The 24,216-nt window shown below is 44.9% G+C and overlaps 1 protein-coding gene across 3 annotated transcripts in view; it reads left to right on the top strand.

Moving 5' to 3' along the window:
- Positions 1-24,216, top strand: part of LOC119859790 (phosphoglucomutase-1) — a 78,326-nt gene that overhangs the window by 34,926 nt on the left and 19,184 nt on the right. Inside the window, exon 1 of one of the 3 annotated variants that reach the window (XM_038412395.2) lies at positions 13,612-14,090. The exons of 1 other annotated variant lie outside the window; for it this stretch is intronic. In XM_038412395.2, the coding sequence (XP_038268323.1) occupies positions 13,845-14,090 (246 nt within the window). In that variant the 5' untranslated portion in view covers positions 13,612-13,844. Of the gene's footprint in view, positions 1-13,611; positions 14,091-23,197; positions 23,533-24,216 lie in introns of those variants that run through there. One more of the 3 variants, XM_038412397.2, reaches the window with a different exon arrangement.

The raw sequence follows: 24,216 nt of genomic DNA, 5'->3' as shown, positions 1-24,216 counted from the left end.
TAGCTTCATTTTCCACTGGAATCAATGAGAATTGTAGATTTAGAGCCCCTTGAAGGATTTTACCCATAATGTAGTTAAATGCAGTAATAGTACCTATCATTATACAACTTCAATTTTGCATCAGCTAACTTTTCCAATATGTGTATTAGAAATGAAATGATTAATGTTATCTAGATGGCATTTTAAGTAGTAAATGTTCAGTTGGATAGGAATTAAGGAAAGAATGGTAACTAAAGATAGTTCATTATATTTTCCCTCTTTTTACATGCAGGTTTGTCAGCATGTGATGCCTTTGAAAGAGCAAGAAGAATGGATATATAATTGTGTGCATTCTCTCGTACCTTAAACACCACATTTAGAAAACAGTCCACTCTTGGAGCTACTAAAATAAGAACTAAATCAGGATTGTCCTGTAATTAATAGATAAATTGATTAATCTTGTCCACTTCAGAATCAAGACTGATGCAGATCATTTATTTCAGATCTATGCTTTGCTCCCATGGTTTCAGTTATTCAAGCCAATGAATCACAAGGCTTGACTTCAATCCTATCCAGGCCCTCAGATCTGACTGCTAGATATGGCTTTTTGTGACTGCAAAGCCTGCAGCCACAAGCCCCCGCATACACTCTGCCGATTTGAGGGAATTTGAAATATATATGCTTTCCTTTGTTGGAGGGGAAGACAGCCTTGAAAGCATAAATCAGTAGGGTTGAAAGGAATAATCATCTGCAGAAGGAACACACACACACACACACATTTTTTTACATAAAATGAATCATTTATGTTTTGAATGTATCCCAAAGAACCAGCTTGCTATACCCTCTCTCACATCCTTAGCTGGTCCTGGACATAAAGGTAAATAGGAGTCATTGACATGTAGTGGAAGTGCAAGTTATGATTTCTCAGCTGTGCCTCACAAATGCCAAGGCTGGCTCAGCCAGCAGTCTTTCCTATAGCTTGCTGTGCAGTCCTACATGTGCAACTGTCTCCCCATCCAACTACTCTCTCCTTTTGGATATCTCACCGCTATCCCAAACTCCTCGTGTCAAAAACTGAGCTTCTCTCTCTCCTCTTTGCCTCATTGGTACCATTGACACCTTCACTCCATCCATGACATGCCACCTCTAATTTTGACGTCAGGTTTGACTCCTCTCCTTTATATCCAGGTTTTTCGCATACCCAATTTCTTCTTCCTCCATATCTCCAAAATCTGTCCCTTCCTCTCTGTCACTGACACTGTGTTAAAAATCTGACCAGTTATCTTTTACCCTGATAAATGTAACTTCCACCTCCAGGCTTCTCTCCTCCCCAGAATCCTGCAACTAAAATCCTCCTCTCTCTTGAGCTAACACTCCCTTGAATCCCTTCACTGGCTTCCACACTTTACCCAGCTCAGACTCCCTGTACTCCACTTTCAGTGCTATGCTTCTCCATTCCTGCCTTCGTCTCTGCTCCAATTCCCAGCTGCACCCCTTCCACACACCCTGCTCAGTCCTTTCTTCTTCGAGCTTCCTTTGTCTCCTACTTCCCACATGGACGTCATGCCTTTTTTTCATGTTCCAGTCTGTGTACGCCCACGCTACAAAGACTATACCAACAAAGCGGTGTAGCCGTAGCTATGCCAGTAGAATCCTGTAGCGTAGATGCAGCTTACACTAACAGAAGGGATTTTTCCGTCCAAACTCCACCTCCCCAAATGACGGTAGCTACATCAATGGAAGCAGTCTTCTGTCAGCATAGCTGTGTCTACACTGGGGGTTAGGCCCTTCTTCCTCCAGGGCCTCTGACAGACTCTATTATGAAGAACGTTTGCTTTCCTAACAGAACAAATGCGTAGTTATTCCTATGCAGTCTCTTTCTGAAAAATTACTAGTGTGCAGAGTGAGCCATACTGGAGGAATGCTGAAAGTTGTATAGAATTATGTAATCATGTGTATTCCTCTCTTACTTTCACCACTTCAACACTCTTGACTTTATTATGCAGCTGGCAACATAGCCATGTTGAGCTACCTTTTCAGTGTAGACCAGGCTGTATTTCATATAGCTTCTGCTTTTTTGTGTGCCAGATGCCATCCCATTTCTCCTCCTTATGCTGACCTCTTCCCACCCACACCTGATCCTTAGCTGTTTGCATTGTGTTTAATTGACATGATCAGAAACTTCTTGAGGCAGGTCCTTGTTTTCCGACACAGCTGTAAACCATCATTGGCACCACAATCATAATAATGCGTATTTCCATTTTTGGTGCTGTACACTTTTCAATTAAAATATGAAGACTTTTTATATTTGTGAAGTTGTTTCTCTACTTTTGGTGTGTGTCTGTAAAGCAGATTCCATGCTACAAATACTGCTGTGCCCAGTAATAAGAACAGAAGATTGCAATATATCTTTTATAAAATGTTGCTGCCAAGGCACTGCATTCAGTTAATTTCATCTGCCTTAGTAGTTAAGCTTGGAAATATTGAAAAGGAGCCATCCCTTATAATTACAGTATCATGTTTCTACAACGACTGGATTCTGTAAATATGGTAGTGCAATTTGAAAATCTGTGCTGTATTTCCATCTGTTTGTAAACGCTTCCCTGAGGAAGAGCTTGCCATCTCAATTGGGCCTAGGGGCTCTTGGGGTTTAATATACACATTTGTGGTTTTGATTGTGTGGGACTGTTATCTTAGGTCTGGTCTACACTACAGACCTATGTTGGTATAACTACATTGTTGGGTGTGAAGAATCCACATCCCTGAGCAACATAGTTATACCAACCTTAACCTCCCATGTAGACATGCTTCTCCTAGGACATAGCTACTGCCTCTTAGGGAGGTGGATTAACTATATCAGTGGGAGAGCTCTCTCCCATTGGCGTGAGAGCATCTTCACTTAAGTGCTACAGCAGCGCAGCTGCACCAATGCGGTACTTTAAGTGTAGACCTGCCCTAAGTCTTGGAAATATTAAGAGCTGGGACTCTTGGTTTTATTTTTCCAATCGATCAGTGATTTGATTTTTCCCCTTTAGTGTTTGATGCTGTTAGTACTTAACTTACACTGGCTCTAATTGATTAAGCCACTGCTTGTTTTTTATTCCTTTACATTTTAATAAAAAATCTGGCTATAAAGTGTCACAGTCAAGCTCCGCCTGCTGGACACTTACAAAACTGTTTAATATGGGGACCAACTTGCTGGACCAGTGTGCTTTTAAACTCCCCTTTGTCATTGGGTGAGCTCCAGCTACTGTATCTCACTTCAGCCTCTCTGGCACACTTCCAGGTGTAAAAAAAACAAACAAACAAACAAGGAGTACTTGTGGCACCTTAGAGACTAACAAATTTATTTGGGCATAAGCTTTCGTGGGCTAAAACCCACTTCATCGGATGCATGCAGTGGAAAATACAGCAGGAAGATATATATACACAGAGAACATGAAAAGAAAAGGAGTACCCGTGGCACCTTAGAGACTAACAAATTTATTAGAGCATAAGCTTTCGTGAGCTACAGCTCACTTCATCAGATGCATTATTGGAGAGGAAGATGATGTCTGTCTGTATCTGTGCGAGTTTTTTCATGAAGTTGACAGATTTCCACTCTATACGGCTAAATTCAGTGCCTTGCATAATGACAGGTTTCAGAGTAGCAGCCGTGTTAGTCTGTATTCGCAAAAAGAAAAGGAGTACCCGTGGCACCTTAGAGACTAACAAATTTATTAGAGCATAAGCTTTCGTGAGCTACAGCTCACTTCGAAGTGAGCTGTAGCTCACGAAAGCTTATGCTCTATTAAATTTGTTAGTCTCTAAGGTGCCACGGGTACTCCTTTTCTTTTTGCGAATACAGACTAACACGGCTGCTACTCTGAAAAGAGAACATGAAAAAATGGGTGTTGCCATACCAACTGTAAAGGGACCAATCAGTTAAGGTGGGCTATTATCAGCAGGAGGAAAAAAACTTTTGTAGTGATGATCAGGATGGCCCATTTCAAACAGTTGACAAGAAGGTGTGAGTAACAGTAGGGGGGAAAATTAGCCAGGGGAAATAGTTTCTACTTTGTGTAATGACCCATCCACTCCCAGTCTTTATTCAAGCCTAATGTAATGGTGTCCAGTTTGCAAATTAATTCCATTTCTGCAGTTTCTTGTTGGAGTCTGTTTTTGAAGTTTTTTTGTTGGAGAATTGAGACTTTTAGGTCTGAAATTGAGTGACCAGGTAACTTGAAGTGTTCTCCGACTGGTTTTTGAATGTTATAATTCTTGATGTCTGATTTGTGTCCATTTATTCTTTTGCATAGAGATTGTCCAGTTTGGCCAATGTACATGGCAGAGGGACATTGTTGGCATATGGTGGCATATATCACATTGGTAGATGTGCAGGTGAACGAGCCTCTTATGGTGTGGCTGATGTGATTAGATCCTATGATGGTGTCCCTTGAATAGATATGTAGACAGAGCTGGCAACAGGCTTTGTTGCAAGGATAGGTTCCTGGGTTAGTGCTTTTGTTGTGTGGTGTGTGGTTGCTGGTGAGTATTTGCTTCAGGTTGGGGGGCTGTCTGTAAGCGAGGACTGGTCTGTCTCCCAAAATCTGTGAGAGTGAGGGATCGTCCTTCAGGATAGGTTGTAGATCCTTAATGATGCGTTGGAGAGGTTTTAGTTGGGGGCTGAAGGTGATGGCTGTGGTGTTCTGTTACTTTCTTTGTTGGGCCTGTCCTGTAGTAGGTGACTTCTGGGTATTCTTCTGGCTCTGTCAATCTGTTTCTTCACTTCAGCAGGTGGGTATTGTAGTTGTAAGAATGCTTGATAGAGATCTTGTAGGTGTTTGTCTCTGTCTGAGGGGTTGGAGCAAATGCGGTTGTATCATAGAGCTTGGCTGTAGACAATGGATCATGTGATGTGGTCTGGATGAAAGCTGGAGGCATGTAGGTAAATATAGCGGTCAGTAAGTTTCCAGTATAGGGTGGTGTTTATGTGGCCATCGCTTATTATTACCGTAGTGTCCAGGAAGTGGACTGGTCCAGGCTGAGGTTGATGGTGGGATGGAAATTGTTGAAATCATGGTGGAATTCCTCAAGGGCTTCTTTTCCATGGGTCCAGATGATGAAGATGTCATCAATGTAGCGTAAGTAGAATAGGGGTGTTAGTGGACAACAGCTGAGGAAGCGTTGTTCTAAGTTGGCCATAAAAATATTGGCACACTGTGGGGCCATGCGGGTACCCATCGCAGTGCCGTTGATTTGAAGGTATACATTGTCCCCAAATGTGAAATAGTTATGGGTGAGGACAAAATCACAAAGTTCAGCCTGCAGGTTTGCCGTGACATTATTGGGGATACTATTCCTGACGGCCTGTAGTCCATCTTTGTGTGGAATGTTGGTGTAGAGGGCTTCTACATCCATAGTGGCTAGGATGGTGTTTTTAGGAAGATCACTGATGGATTGTAGTTTTCTCAGGAAGTCAGTGGTGTCTCGAAGATAGCTGGGAGTGCTGGTAGCGTAGGGCCTGAGGAGGGAGTCTACATAGCCAGACAATCCTGCTGTCAGGGTGCCAATGCCTGAGATGATGGGGCATCTAGGATTTCCAGGTTTATGGATCTTGGGTAGCAGATAGAGAACCCCTGGTCGGGGTTCTAGTGGTGTGACTGTGCAGATTTGTTCCTGTGCTTTTTCAGGGAGTTTCTTGAGCAAATGGTGTAGTTTCTTTTGAATAACCCTCAGTGGAATCAGAGGGCAATGTAGAATGTGGTGTTAGAGAGCTGCTTGGCAGCCTCTCATTCAGATTCCGACCTATTCATGATGACGACAGTACCTCCTTTGTCAGCCTTTTTGATTATGATGTCAGAGTTGTTCCTGAGGTTGTGGATGGCGTGGTGTTCTGCACAGCTGAGGTTATGGGGCAAGTGATGCTGCTTTTCCACAATTTCAGCCTGTGCACACCAGTGGAAGCACTCTATGTAGAAGTCCAGTCTGTTGTTTCGACCTTCAGGAGGAGTCAACGCAGAATGCTCTTTTTTGTAGGTTTGGTAGGAAGGTTTCTGTGGGTTAGTGTGCTGTTCAGAGGTGTGTTGGAAATATTCCTTGAGTCGGAGACGTCGGAAGTAGGATTCCAGATCACCGCAGAACTGTATCATGTTCGTGGGGGTGGAGGGGCAGAAGGAGACTCTCTGATATCCCTTCTGGAACTTGAATCACATAGCTCAGCTACTGTAGGCCCTCAGGACCAGGCCAGACCCCCGAAGACACCCCAGTAGCTTAAAAACAGCCACTCCCAGAGATCCCTCCTTGTGGGCACTCTGATTTATAGTTTACCCCTTCAGGGATACATGGTAGGTGAAGTAAATAGGCACCGATTTTGCATAGGGTTTCTAACATAATTATTCTTACTTCAAACAGCATAAGAGATATACAGATCTAAGCAAAACAAACATCTATATGCCATTCCTTGCCTCAGTTTCCTCACCACTCTTGAGTGTTTTTCAGGATTTGGGTCAGTGTCCTTTCAGGCTTCTAGGTCCCCTCATCATTAGTCCTCCAGGTCTGGCACCTCTTCCAAATCATGGAGTCTCTCTTTCTCTGTTCCTTGCAGTCAGTGACAGTGTCCTTCACCTCTGGCTGGCTGCAGTCAAAAAGGTTCCGTTACTCATGATACATGCCCCCCTTTTGTCACTCTCCCTTGAACTTCTCCACCTTTGCATTTTTAAACACCTGCACTAACACCTGATTTCTTTGTTCCCCGTCTGGGGATTTTCATTCTTCCAAATCCCCCTCCCGGCAGACCACCCAGAGGTGAAAGTAAGCCGGTACGCCCTGGTACGGCGTAGTGGTAAGAGCCGGTGCGCCGTACCAGGACTGGCTTTCCCAGACGGCAATTTAAAGCCAGTACTGCAGCTGGAGCCCCGGGCCCTTTAAATCAAGATCCTTGTCCGGTTAAGGCCACGCCCCCTGCTCAGGACTCCGGCATACCAGTAAGTCCTGTAACTTACTTTCATCCCTGAGACCACCTGTAATGATGACTGCATTCTTCCGATTTAGGCACCCTCCCCCTTATCACACTCATTTTCCTTCCAGTCATTAACAACTTCTTTTGTTTGTTCTGTAGCATCTTCCAGACAGGGGACCTATGTCTGATTTGCTATGTAGAGTATTGGAGTTACCCATAGAGTTCACAAAATCATCCATAATTCATAAGTTTTGTCACTTAAGGTCAAAAAGAAATAAGCCCTGTAAGACAGATGAAGGCTTTTCTCTGCGTTCTTAGCTGCTGACTTTAACCAACTGTCCTCAGGGTGAGCTGGAATAAAGAGGTTGGATGTGACACCCAGGAACAAGCTGAAACAGAAATTACACAAAAAATTCCGAGGCTGTCGGACATTTTGTCTATTGCAGTTTTTATGGTTATGCTAAATGTAAACAAAGAACTGTGACACCAGTGACTGGCTTTTTAAAAGGCGTCTGTTTAAATAGGTATTAAATTTATGTGACCTTGTCTGACTGGGTAGCAAGTAGTCTTGAAAAGCTATATTTATCCACCAGCAACTCTTGTACTCTGACTTATTCTGCTGTAACTGTATATTAGGCAGGGAAAGGTCAGTTCTGAAATGAGAGCACTGTTACAGGACTGCCACAATTTACATACTGTAGGTACCAGTGCTTAGACAGATCTTACTGTGATCTGGTTTTCTTTATACTGTAGGACAAACAATAAAGGTCCATTTTCAATATCATTTGGAAAAAGTATAAGTTGTAGCAACATGCATTGTAAATATTTAACCTCTTGGGCCTGACAAGCTAAACCAGCCAACATTTAGAACCCTCCTGTAAGGGCACTGTGAAAAGATGGCAACTGGACACATCTTTGAAAGGCTGCCCCAGGGTCTTAATAGTACATAAACAGTCGCTGGAAGTTTCATACCACTAAGAAAAAGCTGGTAGATTGGCTGGGAAACAATAACAAGACATTGCTAGATAAAATGGTATAAAATGCATTATTCCTGTCATTGCATTTCCCATGTTTATAAAATCAAAGTCCAGCTGGTTGTAGCAAGAATCTGATACTCCTTGTATACTCATTTCAAGACTGTTGTTAAAAAACGTATGGACAAATTTTCTCCCAATTTTTCAGAGAGCATCTCCTTTGTCTTTGGAGAGTAAATCTGCCAATTTTCTGGCCATGGTAGTTTTCCAAACTAAAGTTACAAAGAAGCTGAAATGGCCTTGGACAATGTAGTAGACTGCCACCTTAGCTATAGACGGGGGCCTATGCAATCTCCATGATAAATGGAGGAACCAGTATAGCTCACGCCCATCCAGGCACTGACATCTTCAGAAGCTACTGACTGATATGGACAGTGCTAGGTCAATGGAAGTATTCTTCCGTCGACCTAGCTACCACCCCTTGGAGAGGTGGATTAACTATAGCAGTGGGAGAACCCCTCCCATCACTGTAGTGAGCATCTAAGTGCTAAGCTGTGCACTGTAGCATTTTAAGTTTAGACATAGCCTGAGAATCTCATTTCATCTGAAGAAGTTCCTTACAGCGTTGACTCCCCTCTATCATAGCATCGGCCGGATTTGCTGGTTGGCCAGTACTATCTTGTCTTACGTCCAGCAGATTGCGGGTCTTCAGAGTTGATGATTGTATCTGGAAATCTGTGACAGACACGCCTTGGCTCTGTGTTGTTTCTGTAATGGAAAGCATTTTTGCGTGGACAGGTTGTTAGCCTGACTCACAGTCCCCTAGGGGGACTGGTGGGACTGCCTTGAGTCTGGCTCCTACCCTTCGACCCATCTGGCTTGGGTGACCCTACCAGGAGTAATACTCCAGCAGGCATAGCTCTCAGGGTCATCGGAGCATTCAAGCCTTTCCACTCCATCAAGGCGCAGTCCTTGAGGAGGTGCAGGAGAAAATGGAGGATCCTGGATACCCTAGAGGACTCTGACCCAGAGAACACACAAGGGGGGCAAGAAAACTGAAGCAGGGAGGGGCAGGTAGTGTGGTACTGTTTTGTCCAGATCTGTGTATCTCTTGTGCTGTGTACAGTGAAGAGAAACTGTTTTAGAAAAATTTTTGCAGAGATTGTGTATTATGTGTTTCAGTCATTATGTGTCCCTGGAGAGAGAAACTACAAACCAGTGCCCACAAGGATGTGCTTAAGCAACTGGAGTTTGGGGGTACGGGGTGATCAGCATGAATCAGGGGGCCTACGGCAGCTGGACTGCAAGGTCCCATTTCAGTGAAGGGGTGACTGAGAGTCTGTGCCCAGGAAGTGGGCCAGAGAGGCCAAAGAAAGAGAATGCAAGAACCTATTCAGACCAAGAGAAGCTTAAAAGGACACAAACACCACAGCCTGATGATTGTCTAGCTGGGGAAGCTTAATCAGGGGTGTGACTGGGTAAAATGCTGTTTCCATTTAAGTCACTGACAAACTCCACTGACTTCAGTAGGGTCAGGACTTCACCCAAGAGCTATAATCTCAAAGCACTCATAGGAAACAAATAGCAATATGGATCATCCTTAGCTCTTGTGGCTTCATTGTCTCCCTTTGTCACCCCTTTTCACCCCAGTCCCCAATCTTTCTCTCTCGGAGACTGGTTCCTTTGCCAGAGCCTGATATTTAACCACTGAGGCCCAAATCCTGCAAAGACTTATGCATATGCATACCTCTACAGCCACCTCTGGAGGGACTGGATGAATTAAATTAATTCCTTGATTTCAGAATGAAAATTGGAACCTTCCTGCTCATGAGACAGAAACACAGTCTAAGTGCTTCACCATTCAGAAAGTTAAGAGTAATGCTATAAATAGCTGTAGATTGAGCTTCCACTATGTTAATTTCCCCTCGAGAACAATAATAAAACATGGCACATCTATAGTGCCTTGTATCTGAGAATTTCAAAATACTTTGCAAACAATTAAATATTCTCATGATGTAGGTATTATTTTAGCTGTTTTACCTGGAGAACCAAGGTACAGAGCTATTAAGTCACTTTCCTAAGGTCACATAGTGAATCAACGGAAGAACCAGGAACTGAATTTAGGAGTCCTGGCTTGCAATCCCCCTGGTCTGGTCTTTAGACTTACTGGGTGAAATCTTGGCCCTTCAGCCTTCACTGAATTAGTGCTCACTTTCACACCACTTTGGAGGTAGGCATTATCCCCATTATACAGATAGGGAAGAGAGGTGGGTAGGTGATTTATCCAGGATCTCAGAGAATCAGGGGCAAAGCATGTGGTTGTGGTATAAATATGTTTTTCACTGAACAACACTACATTCAGATGGCAGAGGTCCATAGTGCAAAGTGTCCATGACCACGCTGTATGCCTTTATTTGAAGAGCTCCACAGCGTTATTACTGATTAGTACAGGCAGGTTAATCACAGGTGTGGTGACTGCGTGACTGCTGCCAGTCCATGACTGGGCAGCATCCCCTCCTGACCTCAAGTCCAGTCTTCAGAGCTTGATATACAAGGTCTTTGTCTCTGAGGCAGGCAATGTGACCTAAAAGGACCAGCCAACGGTGGCCAACGATGACTTTGTCTGCTCGAGGTCATTTCTCAAAACTATATCCTTATTACTGATCAAGTCAAACCATCTTATACCCACCAGTTGCTGCTGGCAACGCATATGAAATGCCTCTCACCTTCCTGATGTCTTGTTTAAGCAATGTCCATGTTTCACATCCATATGAGATCCATACTTTTGGATATCATTTCATCTTTGTTTGGTTCCAAACCCTATGCAGGTCCTTCATGACTGAGGCTGCTAAACCAGTACTCCTTAGGATATCTGGCTGGCTGCGTCTGTTTGCTGACAGTTTACAGCCTAAATAGATTAATGAAATCATAGGCTACACATGGTTTGGCCAGAAGCACGGATGTCTGATATCACAACTTTGGGCGAAGCTTCTGGATTCTTGTTTTTGCACAAGAAACTCTTAGCCCAGAGTAGCTGCCTCTTGCTGGAAGCTCTCTAGTGCTGTGGCTCTCAACCTTTCCAGACTCCTTTCAGGAGTCTGATTTGTCCTGCGTACCCCAAATTTCACCTCACTTAAAAACTACTTGCTTACAAAATCAGACATCAAAATACAAAAGTGTCACAGCATGCTATTACTGACAAGTTGCTTAGTTTCTCATTTTTACCATATAATTGGAACATAAATATTGTACTTACATCGCAGTGAGTATAAACAAGTCATTGTATGAAATTTTAGTTTGTACTGACTTCGCTAGTGCTTTTTATGTTGCCAGCTGTAAAACTAGGCAAATATCAGAATGAGTTGATGTACCCCCTGGAAGACATCTGCGCACCCCTGAGAACCGTTGCTCTAGTGCATCTCTAAGGGCTTGTCTTCACAACGGCACTAAATCAGCACTGCTGCACCAATGTGGTGGGGCCAATTTAGTGCTTCTGGTGCAGAGGCACTTTGTGGACCGTCGAGGTAATTACTCCACTTCAGTGATAGCATCTCCCCTGGACATAGCACAGTGTAGACACGGCTTTAAGTCAATGTAAGTTACCTTGCTCAGTGGGGTGGTTTGCGGCCTGACCAAAGCCTGAGATCACCCGCATAATCCAGGTCAGCAAAAGAGGCTGCACATCAGTTACACATAGGCTGACCAGATGTCCCGATTTTATAGGGACAGTGCCGATATTCAGGGCTTTGTCTTATATCGGTGCCTATACCTCCCCATGCATCCGATGAAGTGAGCTGTAGCTCACGAAAGCTTATGCTCTAATAAGTTTGCAAAAAGAAAAGGAGTACTTGTGGCACCTTAGAGACTAACAAATTTATTAGAGCCCTCTACACCAACATTCCACACAAAGATGGACTACAAGCCGTCAGGAACAGTATCCCCGGCTAACCTGGTGGCAGAACTTTGTGACTTTGTCCTGACCCATAACTATTTCACATTTGGTGACAATGTATACCTTCAAATCAGCGGCACTGCGATGGGTACCCGCATGGCCCCACAGTATGCCAACATTTTTATGGTTGACTTAGAACAACGCTTCCTCAGCTCTCGTTCCCTAATGCCCCTACTCTACTTGCGCTACATTGATGACATCTTCATCATCTGGACCCATGGAAAAGAAGCTCTTGAGGAATTCCACCATGATTTCAACAATTTCCATCCCACCATCAACCTCAGCCTGGACCAGTCCACACAAGAGATCCACTTCCTGGACACTACGGTGCTAATAAGCGATGGTCACATAAACACCACCCTATATCGGAAACCTACTGACCGCTATTCCTACCTACATGCCTCTAGCTTTCATCCAGATCATACCACTCGATCCATTGTCTACAGCCAAGCGCTACGATATAACCGCATTTGCTCCAACCCCTCAGACAGAGACAAACACCTACAAGATCTCTATCATGCATTCCTACAACTACAGTACCCACCTGCTGAAGTGAAGAAACAGATTGACAGAGCCAGAAGAGTACCCAGAAGTCACCTACTACAGGACAGGCCCAACAAAGAAAACAACAGAACGCCACTAGCCATCACCTTCAGCCCCCAACTAAAACCCCTCCAACGCATCATCAAGGATCTACAACCTATCCTGAAGGACGAGCCATCGCTCTCTCAGATCTTGGGAGACAGACCAGTCCTTGCTTACAGACAGCCCCCCAATCTGAAGCAAATACTCACCAGCAACCACACACCACACAACAGAACCACTAACCCAGGAACCTATCCTTGCAACAAAGCCCGTTGCCAACTCTGTCCACATATCTATTCAGGGGATACCATCATAGGGCCTAATCACATCAGCCACACCATCAGAGGCTCGTTCACCTGTGCATCTACCAATGTGATATATGCCATCATGTGCCAGCAATGCCCCTCTGCCATGTACATTGGCCAAACTGGACAGTCTCTACGTAAAAGAATGAATGGACACAAATCAGACGTCAAGAATGATAACATTCAAAAACCAGTTGGAGAACACTTCAATCTCTCTGGTCACTCGATCACAGACCTAAGAGTGGCTATACTTCAACAAAAAAGCTTCAAAAACAGACTCCAACGAGAGACTGCTGAATTGGAATTAATTTGCAAACTGGATACAATTAACTTAGGCTTGAATAGAGACTGGGAATGGATGAGTCATTACACAAAGTAAAACTATTTCCCCATGGTATTTCTCCCTCCCACCCCACCCCCCACTGTTCCTCTGATATTCTTGTTAACTGCTGGAATTAGCCTACCTGCTTGTCACCATGAAAGGTTTTCCTCCTTCCCCCCCCCTGCTGTTGGTGATGGCTTATCTTAAGTGATCACTCTCCTTACAGTGTGTATGATAAACCCATTGTTTCATGTTCTCTGTGTGTGTGTATATAAATCTCTCCTCTGTTTTTTCCACCAAATGCATCCGATGAAGTGAGCTGTAGCTCACGAAAGCTTATGCTCTAATAAATTTGTTAGTCTCTAAGGTGCCACAAGTCCTCCTTTTCTTTTTGCGAATACAGACTAACACGGCTGCTACTCTGAAACCTCTAATAAGTTTGTTAGTCTCTACGGTGCCACAAGTCCTCCTTTTCTTATAACTCCCCACTCACTCCGATTTTTCACACTTGCTGTCTGGCCACCCTGGTTATACAGTTCTGCAGGGACTAGAGCTGATCAGTGCCACAGATCACCCAGGGCAGGCGGCCCAGAGGCCCGATCGAATCCCCCCGTAGCTCCTCCAGGGGTCGCCCTTCCCCACTCGGCGCGGCGCCCGGGGCGCGGCCGGGAGGCCCCGGCTCCTGCGCGTCTTTAAGTGGGCGGAGAAGCGGCTGCGGGCGGGGGCTGCGGAGAGCCGCAAGCTCCGCCCAGCGGCGGCTCCGGGAGCGCAGCCCCAGCCCGGCACCATGGTGAAGCTCGTGACGGTCCGGACCCAGGCCTACGCCGACCAGAAGCCCGGCACCAGCGGGCTCCGCAAGCGGGTCCGGGTGTTCCAGGGCAACGCGCACTACGCCGAGAACTTCATCCAGAGCATCCTGGCCACGGTGCCGCCGGCCGAGCGGCAGGAGGCCGCGCTGGTGGTGGGGGGCGACGGCCGGTTCTACATGACCGAGGCCGTCCAGCTGATCGTCCGGATCGCCGCCGCCAACGGGGTAGGGGGCCCGACGTGCCCGCCGCAGCCGCGGCGCCAAGGCACGGCCGGGGCAACTCCCCGTGCAGCGCCGCGCCCCGCGGCCCGCCCCTTGGGACTGCGCATCGTGGGGGGTGGGGGGGGGGCAACGTGGCCCTGAGTTGTGCCCCCGCGCCCCCCCCCCCCAGCTGGCGAGGGCTGCCCTGCCGCGGTCCCCGCTCCCCGTGCCGGGCGTGCACGGTGACAGCGGGGGCTTGATGCCTCTTTTCCCCATCGCACGTCCCCCCCCTCCCCCCACCGTCCGCCCGGCCTAGCGAGCCTGAAAACAACAATCTGCAGCTGATGGGGCGGGGGGGAGGCTGCAGGGGGCAAGCAGTGGCTGGGGGCTGAAAGCCCTTGTTATCCTGAGGGTTGGAATCGCTGTGCCCTTCAGACACCCCCTGTCCGCGGGCAGGGTCTGATTGCGCATGGCCTAGGTGTGGATGGGTGAGTTACTGAGGGGGTGGTTTGGTTTGGTTTGGTTTGGGTTTTTTTTTGCACTGAGATCCCTGCTAGCTGGGGGGAGGGGTGGCACTGCTCTTGCATTCACCTTGGGGGAAAGCCTTAGGTCTGATGCTCTTTGACATTTAAGTTAACCTTTCAGGCATTAGAGATACAGTTTCCCTAGCTTGCTTCAGCGGTGCGTGTTGCCCTTATTTAGACTGGTCAAAGGTTATTCTTACTGACTTTATAGGGCTTTTGTAACATTGGAAGGCACGACTGCCTAGCGCCTTGGAATCCATCTGATCTGCATGGCAGTAACTTTCCTTGTTAGACACAATGGTTTGTTTACCCGGTTGCAAGCTCACACTATGGCCCGGATGTGCAAGGCTGCAGTGTTCCCACCCCACCTGCATTTAAGGAAACAGCTCTGGGCTTGTTATGCTTCTAGTTCCTCACCCGCATTAGTTAATACATTAGCCTTGCACTAGAAAACAGGGCCTCAGGGCCCGTTGGCTTGGTATGATTGTGGCAGGAGGCAGGAATTGTCTGTCCCCAGCAGTGAAACTGGCTCCTAACTGCTCATGAAACTAGAGTAGTAATTATTATTAGGCTATGAAGAAAGTTCTGTCCAGACCTGCACTTTACACAAGTAAAGCAGAAGCAGGAAACTGACGAAATTTTCTGCACCAATACAGTGGAAGTAAATTGACTTGCACAGCAGGCACTGTTACTAAAACCATGAAACTAGGAGTATGGATTTTAATTAATGATATCTAAGATAACTGGAAATTGTAGTCTACTGATGTGGATATGCATAGAGATTCAGAATTTTAGTTTCATTGATGAACTGTAGAAGCAATCAGATGTCTGTAATTAAAGATGGATGTATAACTTTGTCAGCAGCGTTCCCTCTAATTTTTCCCACCCGTGTGTGGAATGAATTTTGCTATGTGCACCAATATGGAGGTGATGTGTGACATAACAAAATTCATGTGGTGGGGGTGGGGCCGTGGAGTTCAGAGTGTGGAAGGGGACTCAAGGCTGGGGCAGAGGGTTGGAGTGCAAGGGTGTGGGGGTCCAACTGGGGTGTGACTCTGGGGAGGGGCTGGGGATGAGGGGTTTGGGGTGCAGGAGGGTGCTCTGGTGGTGAGAGAGGACTCTGCCCAGCAGCACCTCAGCTGGGGGGGAGAGGCGCCTCTCCCCGCTGCAGCACATCCGGGGCAGGATAGTCGCCCCGGCCTTGGCAGGTCCGGCTGGGTTTGGGCCGGGGGAGGGGCGCCCGCGGAAGGTCCAGGCTGGAATGGAGTTGGACATTTAAATTCAGAATGTGAGACTACTTGATCAATGTTAATTGTGTCCCTTGGCATCTTTCTTCGCCTGCCAGGTGGGGATGTGATGCTGCTAGGATAACTCAGTAGATGCTAAATCTGCGGAGATGACCCTTGTCTCAGCCAGCTAGTTACATGAAACCTGACAAATGGACCGTGTCGTGCTGTTCTGGGCCTCCTGGCTGTTCAGATGCCTCTCATCACCAAGAGATGCTTTCCTTTGTAGAGTGGTATGTAGGGTGAGCTGAAGATACTGGCTAGTTGCAGACAGTCACTGCAGCAGTGTAGGAGCATGGGCAGTTAAATCCACTTGAAGCCAGTAATATCTCACAGGGTAAAAATGTAATTTACAAGAAAAGTCAGATAGAACTTTCTTTTATATTCTCCTCATGGCAGTTGCTTGCTTTGTAACCTTCAGTCGGTGCCTAAGCCTGTCATTCCTTAACCAGAATGGCCCTTCCTTGTGTATAGCGATGAAAGGAGTGGATGAAGCAGCTTATTTTAATTTAAAAAAGAAAAGAAAACCGCTGCAGTGGAGCCAAAATTTTTTTAGAAAAGGGGTAGAGCAGGAATGTAAAGGTCGCATGTGTACCTAGCTGCACTGGCAGCAGGGAGCACTTCAGAGCCTCATAAATAAACAAATAATGGAATTAGTTTTAGCAGGATAAAGGACTGGTTTGTTCAAGTTTTTGGAAGCATACCCAGGCGTCCAATGGGATCTGGTGCTTTTCCAGGAGTCTGATCACCACACCGTTGATGACGCTTCCGCCCACTCCGGAGCCCACAAGAGGTATGGGGAGAGGGATGGAAGCTAGGCCAGCCTGCATCCTAAACAGTCCTTTCGTTAGGTGTGGCTAGCGCTCTTACACTTCCCAATAACTGCTGCATCTCTGAGTGTGCTGTAGTGATAGCATTTTATCTAGGTAAAGGAACCCTCCTTAGAAAAAGTATTTCTGTAGTTTGTGGTTAGAGGTTTTTCCTTGTAATGTACTTTCTGGGGGACTGGGGAGAAAAAGCTAGTGCATTGTTCTTGCACCCTGGTCCTGCAAACACTTATATGCATGTGTAACTTTGTGCACACGAGTAATTTCTTTTAGTTCACTATGTTTGTAAAGTTATGTGTGTCCAAGTGTTTGCAGGAGCAGGGTCCAGGATCAAAGCAATCATCAGCCTGTGTTTCCCATCCCCAAAAAGCACATTAGATCGGTAAAACTATAACCCTGACTACAGAAATATTTATTTTAAGGAGGGTCCCTTTTCTTAGGTAAACTGACACTACAGTACACATAGCTGGAGCAGTTATTTGGAACCTTTAGTCAGACACAGTTGCATGTCTTGAGAGGCCTGTTTGCCAAGGGATGTTTACTTTGCTTAGTACTTGGTCTGAATAGGTTAAAACTGTTTGTTAGGGCAGAATAGGGCTCTGAGAAAGAAACAGGGAAACATGAAGCAAAGGAGGAAGAAAATAACTGATACAGATTGTGTGGGCTAGGAGGCTAACGGCTGATTATGTGCAGAAAAAAGGTTTACTTTATACAGAGCAAGGAAAGGTATTAACTTAAAAACTACTAACTTAAAAACCAAATAGCTACTGCCAAAGACATCAGCAGGCTGATCATTGCTGAAGATTTCAAGCAGGAATTTTATGGTGTTGCAGCTCCTTGAAACTTCTACTGAGGCAAGCTCTGTATACTTTCCTTTGTGAAGGAATTGAAAAAGAAAACCACCAAGGAGAAATTTTTTTGTCGTACTAAAGAGGAGAACTACATTTCACACTAGCAGACCAGGTCTTCATTACAGACTTAGGTTGATGGAAGCTGCCTTACCTCCATCTAATAATGTATGCATCTTACACTACCAGGTCCCTTCCGCCGACCTAACTCACTGTAACATTGACTTAATTACTCCACCTCCACGAGAGGTGTAGTGCCTAATTCACTGTTGATGGGTCGACAGAGAGGCTATGTAGATGCAGTGTTGTGTATGTTGATTGAATTGGACTCCAGGAAGTGTCCCACAATGCTCTGTGGCCACTCTGGAGATCATTTTCAACTCTGCTGTATAGCAGCCAGGTACGCAGGAAACAGCCCAGGAACTTTCGAGTTCCCATTTCCTGTTTGATCAGCGTGGAGAGCTTGCCAGCCCAGCTAATCGTGGCAACTCAATGCTCCAAATGCACCTGGAGTACACTGGAAGTGGTGGATCTTACTGGTCCGTGGGGAGAAGAGTCTGGGCAGGCATAGCTTCGATCCAGCCGAAGAAACATAGACGTGGGAGAGAAGATCTACAGCAAGGACACACAGTAGTGCTCCATGAAAATCAAAGACATTCCAGGAGGCAGGGGGTGGATGGGAGGTGCACTATTCCTTCCACTCAATACCGGGAGAGGGTACTCAGAACAAAAGGCAGCCATTCAAAGACCTTTGATGGGCAAAACTGTTTTGCTTTTACAGACAAGCTGACTTGGTTTCTTCCCTCCCAATTTTATCCCACCATTTTTCCAAGGTTAAATTATTTTCCTGTTCTTTCAGTTTCTTTGTGCAATAAAAGTCACCGTTTCGAGAATGAAATGTCTATTTATTCCAGTCATGGGGGTTGAGAGGAAGAGGGGTACAGGGAAACTGATGCAATGGAAGAGATGGTATGGGAAGGCACAACACAGATAAGCAGCACTCATTACTGTGGCTCATTACTGAAATGGGTTTTCAAAACTTTCTGGAGACACAGAGCTCCTCGCTAGGCTCTTCTTATTGCCCTGGTATCTGGCTGCTCAAAATTAGCTGTCAACCTATTTGCCTCCACCCCTGCAAAAACTTTTCTCCCTTTGCCTCACAGATATTATGGAGCCCACAGCAGGCAGCGATAACCAATGGGGATATTGCTTTCACTGAGGTCTAACTTAGTAAGCAAACTACGCCAACGACCCTTTAAATGTCCAAAGGCACATTCCACCATCATTCTGCACATGCTCAGCCTATTGTTGAACTGTTCCTTACTACTGTACAGGTGGCTGGGAATGGCTTCATGAGGCTGGGACTCCCAGGATCACTCTTGGCATTTCAACATAGTCAATGGTTGCATTGTTGCCCAGAGTCACAACCCATCTTAGCAGAAGTTGATTAATGGCCTTGCACACTTGGATCACAACAGCTTCCACTTCCATTCCATTTACCAACTTGGAGTTGATTCCCCGCTGACTGGTAGCAGTCTGGCATTGTTTGCCACTCGCTTCTGCATTGTCAGAGCAGCTCTCATTTTAGTGTTGCTGTGCTTCAGGGCCAGGGAAAGCTCTATACAAAGTTCCTGGAAAGTGGCCTTCCGCATTCGAAAGTTTTGCAGCCACTGCTCGTTATCCCATAGCTACATAATGATGCAATCCCACCAGTCAGTGCTTATTTTCTGGGACCGGAAATAATACTCTACCGTGTTGCTGCTGCGTGACTGCCAGGAGAAACTGGGAATTGTTTCGTATTATGGCTTGCCTCATGGCTGCTTGAAGGACATCGCAGTGTTCCATGCAGCGGCTCCTGTCTCAGCTCTGGAAATACTGCAGGATAAGGCACCAGGTGTTTGTAATGATCACAGCAAGAATGCACAGCTCTGCAGAGTCCATCCTTCTTGGGCTAAGGCTAAGATTTAGTCACGGGTATTTTTGGTAAAAGTCATGGACAGTCACTGGCAATTAATAAAAATTCACGGCCTGTTTCCTGTCCATGACTTTTTTACCAAAAACACCCCTGACTAAATCTCTTACTTGTGGGCCCTGCTGCTCTGGAGGGCTGCTGCTCCAGGGGGACCCTGCTCCAGTGCTGGGGGTTGACTGCCCCTGCTGCAGCTTCCCGGGGACAGCTCTCCAGAGGCCTCTGCGTGCCCCAGAGGCCACTGTTCTAGCCACCCTGGGACTACCCTCAGGACCGCTGCTCAGGTGCTCCTTGGAGCTAGCTGCACCGGCCACTTCTTGAGCGGTCCTCGGAACCCAGTTGCCCGGGGCTGCCTGAGCAGCGGCCAGGGCAGCTGGCCCCAGGGACCACCCAAACAGCTGGCCCCGGGTCACTCCAGCAACGGTTGGTGGAGCTGGCTGCGGGGCGCCCTGGAGTCAGCCGGCATCAGTTGCTGTGGAAGTTGGAGAGAATCTCAGCCTTAGTTATGAATGCATAGCAGGGTTTATGGGCCTGCTGTATGTATTCTAACAAATCAGAGAAAATTGCTAGAAATTAGAGTGGGGAACACACTGAACATTTCGTGTTCCCATGCTATAGATACTCATAGTCCTCTTGTGTGTAAATGTGGAGCTATATAGACTGTAATTCACTTGGCATTCTTGTAGTTAATTAATCTTGAAAATAATTTCATTCCATCTTGATCTAGAAAGAAAGGCAGGTTCATTTGTTCTTCTTTCTCTGGGCTTTCCCAAAACCATGTTTTGATTCCAAAATGATTCTTTCACTTTAGAACTGATTGTTGTAAGGTTACTTTATACAGTAACTTATGCTCAGGTCTCTCATCTCAAAAGATTCTCTGCCAGAAGGTAAATGTCTTTTATAGTACAGGGTAAGATTCACTGTCACTGATCATATAGAACTTATGGAAAGGTGACTTTGAGAATCTTAGTACAGAAGGCTAATGGCAGAATTTGGTTCTTTACGTTTTTCAGAATCACACAGGCTTAGTTCGATACAGTTTGTGGTACTAAAAGCCAATATGTAGAAATAGCAAGAAAATGACCTTTTGACTAAGACTCACAGTCTAAAGTTTAAATTTTCTGAAAACACAATCTTGTTTTGTCTTTTTTATCATTAATCAAATTCAGCTGTTAGCAGGAAAAAGTGCATAGTCCTGGCCACGTTCTTGCATGTCCAGTTTCTGTTGGTAGCAAACTAGAAAACTGCACCAGGAAATACTCCACAGCTTTTCTATCTTTAAAAACCAGGGGGGAAATCCAGGATTTTGTGAGAGGTGCCCTTCCTCCCCCCTCCATCCTCAGAACAAGGATGGCATGGGCAGTGGCAGGGGAAGCTTTCCCACCCAATCTCCACTCTGCCAAGGTGGAGACACTGGGCGAAATCCCGAGCCCATTGAAGCCAGTGGCAGAACACCCACTGAGTAGAATGTGCTCAGGATTTCATCCTTCATCTCTAGTTCAGCTTCAGACCTTTTTTCTTTCTTCTGAGTCTTCAGAAGAGGTACTGATTTTAATGGTGGTATTTTTTTTTTCATATAGACACTTGCCCATTAAGGGATAAGCTGTGAAACAGCCATCAGGTGAAAAATAAAGGTAAAAGGTCTTGTATTCCATGCCCATCCCCAACCAGTCACTGCTGATCGGCACTAACATCAAAGTAAAGTAAAAAGTTGATTCCTGTTATCTGGAAATTTCTAAAGTACCTGGTCTAATTTCAGGGTGAGAACTCTGCCGGGGGCTGCCTGAAATGCCTCTGAAACTTTGTGGTAGAAAATCAAACTAAATGAAGCCACAGGAGATGTATTAGACTTTGGTAGCTGAATTCCACTGCTGCTTAATTATACGTACATTGGGGTGTATGTGTGTGTTGTACAAGTATAAATCACTGGGTTCATAGTGGCCTCCCCCCCCCGTCCCTGCCAATGGGTGCGTAGTTTCATGTAAATCTCCCCCATGCAATAAAAGGGGAACTTGTTCTAAGAGTTTACTTTTTGCATGTGCTTGAATAATGAGGCATTTCAAGGGGTTGGACATCCTACAGTAAGTTGAACTTACAGTGCCACCTGGGAGTGAGAAGGGAAATTGCTTGTCTAGGTGTTTTAATAAATACCAATGGGAATTTCCTATGTAAATCCTCCTGCAGTGATCAGAAAGCAGACCTGCTGTGTGAACTGAGTACAAGTAGAACCTTGTTAATCAACCCTGGGAATTGTTTTTCCACTTCTGTACCACAAGAGGGAAACCTCTACCTAAGAACTTAATCACAGTGCCTATGCATTTCAGGACACCAAAGTAAAGATGAGTTAGTTAATACTAATCCAGAGCTTTAAAGATGAAAAATTATTTTATTTGGCTTCTTAGCCTGTTTATTCTCTCCAGTTGCAGAGCTGAGACCTCAAGAAATCATCCGCATAGAACACTTTGCAAATGGTCACAACAATCAAATTGTATTAAAAATTATGACTCTTTTTTTGTTTTGCTTTAATAGCAAGTAGGCTGGACTGTAATGAAGTGTGGCTTCATAAATTGCTCAATTAATGTTTGTTATATGTTTAGAGATACTTGGATAAAAGACTCCACAGAAGCACAAAGTATTATTCAAAAACATTGTTGGTTATTTTTAACCAACATGTTAATTTCCCAGAATTGAGAAGGACGGTACTGCATGCATTTTAAGAAAGTTGGCATCTCGCCAGACTAGATGACATTTTCTTGGGATTTCAAATAATTTGGCTGCCATATTCTTCTGCCAGAGTTAATCATTTCAACATTCACAGCTTTATACAAATGTAGTTTTTCCAAAATAATAGTATTTTGTAAAGACCCTAGGGGTAAATTCTGTTCCTAGTTGGACTGTGGTTAATCTGGAGTAACTCCATAGAAACCATTGCAGTTACTCTGGATTTTCCAAGTGGACTTTGACCCATTGTGCCCAGCAGGTAACTCCAATGTTTATTAGAGGAAAGCCATTCAATTAAGCACTATAGAATACTGGCAATGGAGAAGTTATTGGCTGTCAATGACAGTAATATAAGAAAACTAGGTAACTGAGATCTTCTGATTGCCATTTTAAGAGTGACCTTTAAGTTGCTGGTCTCCACAAAATAACTTTAGCTGTGTACAGCCGTGCTTCCTGAACACTTACCTTCTCAGTATTCAGTTCCCAATGAGGACTGAGTGACAGTGAGAGTCACAACTGGCAGACCTGGCAGAACTTTATGAATCTGCTTGTCCGTCTAAAATGATTCCAGCTCTGCATTGGGGTAGAGAGCAGAGCCTGGCAACAAATCAATGCTTTTGACTGAAGGGCTGACCTACTAAACAGCCTCTCTTGCTATCCCCATCGTAACAGATAATTGGACAGAATTAACACTGTTGTAGTCTAGTGTGTGATAATACAAGAACTGCACAGAACTACTGCTGTCACAATCAGAAGACCTAGAGAAGACAAATCTCCTTTTTCTTTCTGTTTTCATGAGGTATTGCAGTGTGGAATTATATGTATTCTCTCTGACAGTGATCTTGCAGAACAAGTGCAAGAAAACTTCTTCAGTTACCGAAACCACATTCAGCGCAAGGTTCAAGGAGCTATTTTTGGGCACTTGACTGCTTCACAGAACTTCTAACTAGTAGATGTGCCATTGCTGGTGTCAAGATTGAGTTTTCTTTTTTCACCATAATTTATTTTAAATGTATTTATGTGAAAAAGGAACATGGAAGACAGTCCTCTGCTTATATTGACTTTGCCAACAGCAGCTTATTATGACCAGAAACCAGGAACCAGTGGATTACGGAAGAAAAGCTATTATTTTGAGACCAAGACAAACTATCTGCAGAATTTTGTTCAGAGTATATTTTTTTCCATAGATCTAAGAGATCGACAAGGATCTACTATGGTAGTTGGAGGAGATGGGAGATATTTTAATAAATTGGCAATAGAATTGATAGTTCAAATGGCAGCTGCCAATGGGGTTGGTATATGATAAATATGACTAAATTCCTAGTACTGTAGCTGATTTAAGCAGAAGTATAAAGTCATAGTAGTTAAGAGGTGTTCTAAGTTTTAATTAACTAATTTCCCATTGCCTTTTAAATGACTGCTATTGGTTAACTGAGAATTATGGATCATTGTTAAATGTTTTAATGGAAAATTACCTTTCGTGATCTTGAAATTACCCAATTTAATTTTTTAAAAGCAATGTTGCCATTTAGCTTTGAAGAGAAGTGAAAATACATTTGCAATCGGGTAGAAACATGTAGAAATACCAGTGTGAAAATAAATATTGTTAATTTCTCATTAATGCTCATTTTGTTGGTTTGCAGCAAATTATTGGCATTTGTGCATTTCATAAATATCTTCATCAGCTCACAATGCCATTGTTAGGAAGTAAGTGATTGGTAAAGAGATGGGCTCTTTGTGCTCAGGCACAACTCTGCTTTGCTGTGCAAAAACAGTTTCATTATGGTCTGAGCTGCTCAACAAATGAAAAGGCAAAACACAATGTTTGCAGTTTCTCAATGGATATAAATAGCTATGTCATGAATGTCACCAGAGCATTTGAAAATAAGGATATCATGTGTTTTAGCAATACAGCTGGACCCCTTTATAGTGAACTCCAGTTGTCGTGACATTCCATATGTTGGTGTTAGAACGA

This window comes from Dermochelys coriacea, chromosome 8, assembly GCF_009764565.3.
Source record: "Dermochelys coriacea isolate rDerCor1 chromosome 8, rDerCor1.pri.v4, whole genome shotgun sequence".
In the NCBI taxonomy this organism is placed as follows: Eukaryota; Metazoa; Chordata; order Testudines; family Dermochelyidae; genus Dermochelys; species Dermochelys coriacea.
This window is presented reverse-complemented; position numbering and strand designations above follow the sequence as displayed.